Source organism: Lactuca sativa, chromosome 7, assembly GCF_002870075.4.
Source record: "Lactuca sativa cultivar Salinas chromosome 7, Lsat_Salinas_v11, whole genome shotgun sequence".
In the NCBI taxonomy this organism is placed as follows: Eukaryota; Viridiplantae; Streptophyta; class Magnoliopsida; order Asterales; family Asteraceae; genus Lactuca; species Lactuca sativa.
In genome coordinates, this window is record NC_056629.2 from 144932494 (window position 1) to 144938170 (window position 5677).

General features: G+C 37.9%; 1 protein-coding gene across 1 annotated transcript; it reads left to right on the forward strand.

The window, feature by feature from the left end:
* Positions 1 to 2509: 2509 nt before the first annotated feature.
* LOC111908216 (uncharacterized) lies at positions 2510 to 3657 on the forward strand. The gene is made up of 3 exons (XM_023904050.1): positions 2510 to 2765; positions 3029 to 3276; positions 3448 to 3657. Exons 1-3 carry the CDS (start codon positions 2510 to 2512, stop codon positions 3655 to 3657), a joined length of 714 nt encoding a protein of 237 aa, XP_023759818.1.
* The last annotated feature ends 2020 nt before the right edge of the window (positions 3658 to 5677 follow it).

The window sequence follows — 5677 nt, forward strand, 5'->3', positions numbered from 1 at the left end:
GGGTTTTTGATACATCACTTAGCCACGTGAGAACGATACCAGGAAACCGTTTAATTTTTGAAAAAATGGTGTTATTGACAGGTACAACCCGAGTTTGGTGACTTAATTGACCAAAAAAAATTTAGTGACCAAATTGGCCAAATGGAAAAAGTTTGATGTGCTACAGTGTCATTTTCCCTTATAAATAAGATTTATCATTGATTCCAAGTCATTATACAGAGTAATCTACTTACGAGGGTGATAGCTAGATTTAGTAAGGTGTTTAAAGTGGGATTTCCAAATAGTATACTCTCTATACAAAATAGATCCTACCTCCGATATGATCTTACCTGGTTTCTTCTTATTGGCTATAGATCAGCAAACATTAGAATTATTGGTGAATCAATAAAAATATCTTTAAGTTAAGCTGCACTTATCTTAATATGTATTTTCATATATATATATATATATATATATATATATATATATATATATATATATTATTTAAATCATATATTTTATTGTGGAATTTGTTCTCAAATTTATTGAGTCGTGATGGGTGATGAATGATCAAATTTGACTAAAATTGAGACGTACCATCACTCTCTTCTCCTCCTTTGGTCATAAGTGAAAAGTTTTTCATTTGAGCATGAACTTCATGTAATATCTTCGCATAATATGCCTCATATTTCATTTTCTCTTTCTTTTCTTCCATCTTTCTCAACATGCAATCCTTGGCCAAGTGATTGTGGCCACTACAGTAACTGCAGTTGTAGCCAGAATCTCTTTTCAATTTGACTTTTGATTTCTTTTTCTCTTCTTTCTTCTCAACTTTCGTCTTCACATTTTGACTTCCACTAACATTCGAAACTTGTTTCTTATCAATGTTGTTCTTAAAATTTACACTGCTTTGTCACCTTATTGTTTGAGTAATAAGCAGTTGCTTTGTCATCAGAATTTAGTAGAAATCCTTCGTCATCTTCATGTGCATCACCCTCAAACTCATCTTCCTTCACATTTTCTTTCGAAACTAATGCCATTGGGCCACCATAGTTCAACTTGTTCTCCTCATCAATCTCCATTACTTCTGATTCATGCGTTTTAATAATATTGTACAAATTCGATAGTGAAAGAGTATCAAAATTCTCCTACATCTTGATCATTAAGCATATGTTTCAGTGTTCCTTTCTAATTCCATTCACGAAAGTAAGATTGATTTCTAGAGAAGTACGATTTGCCCAATATCGATACACCTGAATAACAAATCATTCATCTTGTCGTAGGATGCTTCAATGTTTTTGTTTTTTTTTTTTGCTTGAAATCGGCACGTTCAGACAAACATTTCATCACTAAACTCTTCTTTATCTTCTCATTGCCTTGATATTTTCCTTTCAACACATCCCAAAATTCCTTAGTAGTTTTGCATCCATGAACATTGATGTAGACGTCAGGAGGAAGTGCTCCTCTCAACTCAAGAGGAACTTTCTTATCATTAGCCATCGATTTGTTTGCATGTGTAATCATGTCTTTAGCTACTCGGAAATTACCTACGGCTTGCACTAGATCTTCATGATAAAGACCTTCTCAATTTATCTCCAAATATCTTCATTGATTCAGTTAAGGTAATCTTCCATTCGATTTTCCCACTGATCATAATACGCTGGGATCAGCATCAAGATCTTTGTTGCAGATCCAAGAAGATTCGCATAGTTCATCATTGTGTTCACATTGAGATTTTCCATTTAAATTGATGAAAAGAAGAATTTGCTGAAAATAGGTTAAGATGATTATAAGATCGATTAACAAAAACAAAAGTAGAATCGATTAATCACACTTGATTAAATGAATAATTTCTCTTTCAAATTTGCGGAATAATGAATCGGAAAGAACGACTCAAAAAGTTGAAAAACAAGATACAAATTCTTCTAACAAAGTGATGATTACTGCTCTAATACCAACTGAATAGTGTTTAAAATCGTGTTTGAATCAATCAAATCAAAGAAAACACTAAAGAACATCGAGATCTAAATAAGATTTGTTTAGCTTAGTATATTGTCTGGAAGAGTACAAAGGTTTTAGAGTACATATGATATTCTAAGAGTGTTTGTTACTCTATCTCCTAAGTACTTACCCTATTTGTAGGATGTCTTAGACACAAAAAATACAAAGACTTGACCATAAAATGTGAAACTAGTAAATGCCTTGTAATAGATATGATAACGAAAGTACTTAACTTTCACTATTTACATACACAAAACCTAAAGATATAACTTTTGAGTACTCACTAAAACTTTTGAATCTATAGAGTTTGCACCAGTGATCGAGGTTCAGTAGTCAACGAGGGAGTTTCAGTACCTTCGTCATACTAATAAATTTGTGGCGGAGATCGCCGCCATGTTCCGTGAGAGGGCTTTGTTGGTTCCACAGTATGAGGCAGACAAGGAAATGAAGAAGGCGAGGTACCATGATATGCTGAAGGATGAGATTTTGGATTTTTTTGAGCATGTTCGACTTCAGGACCTTGGGGGACATGATAGCGAGGGCCCGGGAGCGGGAGATTGGCTTAGAACTTCTTAGGAAGCGGAATCCAGTTCAGGCTCAGTTATCTGAGGGGGAAGTGAAAAATCCTAAGACTGTTGATTCATGTTCGAGAGGCCAACAAGGTTGGAGCTGCTATGGAAAGTACGGTAAGATACAGCAGGGGGTTTGCAGGGTGGGTGGTTCTGATTGCTTTAAGTGTGGCAAGATTGGTCATTATAGCAAGGATTGCACCACCACCTCCCATGGTTAAAGTTTGATTTGCTTCTATTGCTATCATAGGGGCCACAAGAAGGTCGATTGTCTGAGTTTGACAATGGGAGCAGTGGAAACACCCACTCCAGCGAGATTAAGGATCACTAATGGCCACCAAGTCATGGCAAAGGCGCTAATTGTGAGGAGTCGAGCTTTTCCACCAAAGCCAAGGAGGCTCGTGCAGTACCTGATGTGGTTACTGGTATGTATCCTCCCCTTACATCATTTATTGCTTATTATGTAAGTTGCTATTTAGGGACGTTCCTAGTGAAGGGTGAACCAACCATTGTCCTTTTTGATTTGGGCGCCACCCGACCATTTGTATTTCTTGCTCTCAGCAAGAGGTTTGGTGATGCTCCTGGAAAGCTTGATTATCTGCTAGAGGTAGATATCACTGACGATCATCCAATACGTGTATTGAGGGTTCATCGAGGTTGTGTGATGGAGTTATTTCATGAGTGGTACACGATTGATTTGGTTCATATACCTTTAGGCGAGAGCAAGGTAATCGTAGGTATGGATTGGTTGTGACCCAATAGGGCGATGGTTGACTGGGAGCACCAGTTAGTTCGGGTTCGAACCCTAAGTCGGGGATAACTGGTTATTCATGGAAAGTGTGCTCACTATGGACCAACTATCTATTCAACCATGTGATCTAGGAGATATCTACAACAGGGTTTTTCTGGGTTCAAGGTCTATGTGTTGGATACTAGAGAGGAGGGGAAGAAAACAGTTGATGATGTGCCGATCGTTCGATATTATCCATATGTGTTCCTGGAGGACTTTCCTGGAGTGCCTCCGGAGAGACAAGTTGAGTTCCGTATTGATCTGGCTCTAAGTGCAGCTCCAATAGCCAAGGAACCTTATCGGTTAACACCACCTTAGATGCAAGAGTTCTACATAGTTGCATGAGCTGTTAGACGAGGATTTTATCAGGTCGAGTAGTTTAATCTGGGGAGCATCGATACTGTTTGTGAAGAAGAAGGATGGTTCCCACAGGATGTGCAACAACTATCGGGAGCTAAACAAGTTAACGGTGAAGAACTGTTATCCACTTCCAAGGATTGATGACTTGTTCGACCAATTATAGGGTGCGTGTTGGTTTTCCAATATTGATTTGCTTTTAGGCTACCATCAAATGAGGGTTTGGGATGAGGAAGTTCAGAAGACAGCTTTCAAAACTTGTTAAGTTCATTATCAGTTCATGGTGGTGTTGGATTAGATGTTTAAGCCCATAACTATTATTGGTATATACTTGACCCGAGAGTAGCATGGTCCATTTGGGTTGCATATCGTCAAGACAATTTGTTAGGATAGAATTTTGAGAGATGAGGTTATATATGATTTATTAATATGTTATAAGTTATAATATATTAATATGAAATCATATGACTTAATTAGTATTGATCAAGAATTAATTTGGAATTAATTTAGTGATCAAAAGAGACTATTTAAATCTATGGGGACTAATTATGTTAATTAGTTATATTTATATGTGTTGGGCTTATGATCCATGTTGGACCAAGTTTTTGTATGGATACATAAAGAGTTAGGCTACATGAACCATGGATCATAAAACCCATGGGTATGGTTATGGGTTATATCCATGACCTTTGAAATCCCACATGTAAATACATATTCCATTGCCCTAAATCGCCACTAGTGTGTATTCTTGTAGTTGGTGGTGTTTTTGTGTGCATGGGAATTCTCTATCAAGTTTCTCCTTTGTCCATGATGTGTTGTGATTCCACTTGAGGCTTCCACACTATTAGGGCTAAGCTCTTTAAGTCCAAATACATCAAGACTTCAAGCTCCATCAAAAGGTATGTTATCCTAAATAGTATTTTATATGGTTTATATCAAATGCATGCTAGTTGTAGGTTTAATAACTTGGAAACCATTTGCATGTATAATTAGTGAAAACATAGATCCAAGGTATTTAGGGTTGTATGTGCACCATAGGATGTTGTAGTATACTAAAACCCAACAGTGGTTCCTTTTAGGCTCATCAATGCACCAACATCATTCATGGACCCTCATGAACAAGGTTTGTAGGCTGATATAGGACCAGTCAGTGATCATCTTCATTGATGATATTATGGTCTATTCTGAGGTCAAGGAGCAACATTAGTATCACTTGCGAGAGGTTCTAGAGACTCTGAGGAGGGAGAGGCTCTATTCCAAATTCTCCAAGTGTGAGTTCTGGTTGTGCGAGGTGCAATTCTTAGGGTACCTCGTCAAGCAGAAAGGTATATTGGTTGATCTGGCTAAGATTAAGGTCGTGATGTAGTAGGAGGTTCTGAGGTCTCCATATGAGATTCAGAGTTTCCCTGGCTTAGCAGGGTACTATCGGAGTTTCATTGAAAATTTCTCCAGGATCGCAGTTCTGTTGACCAGGTTTATGAAGAAGTTAGTTACTTTTCGTTAAGGGCCTATGCAGCAAGCAACATTTATTAATCTGAGCTAGAGGTTGTACAAGGCTGCGATCTTAACTCTGCATGAGGGTGTTGATGAAATCATGGTTTATTGTGATGCTTCCATCACAAGATTGGGTTCAGTGTCAATGCAGCGGGGTCGCATGATCGCTTATGCATGGAGGCAACTGAAGCCTCATGAGGCGAATTGTCTACACGAGATTTGGAGTTGGGGGCTATGGTCTTCGCCCTCAACATTTGGCAACATTACCTTTATGGGGTATGTTGTACCATTTTTATGGATCATAAGGGTTTGAGGTACTTGATGGATTAGCCAAATCTGAATATGAGGCAATGTAGGTGGGTAGATGTAGTGAAAGATTACGACTGCAAGATTTTATGCCACCTTAGGAAGGATAACGTAGTGGTGGATGTGTTAAGTCACAAGGTGACTAGTACACATATTCAAGATTTATGTTTGAGGATGATGG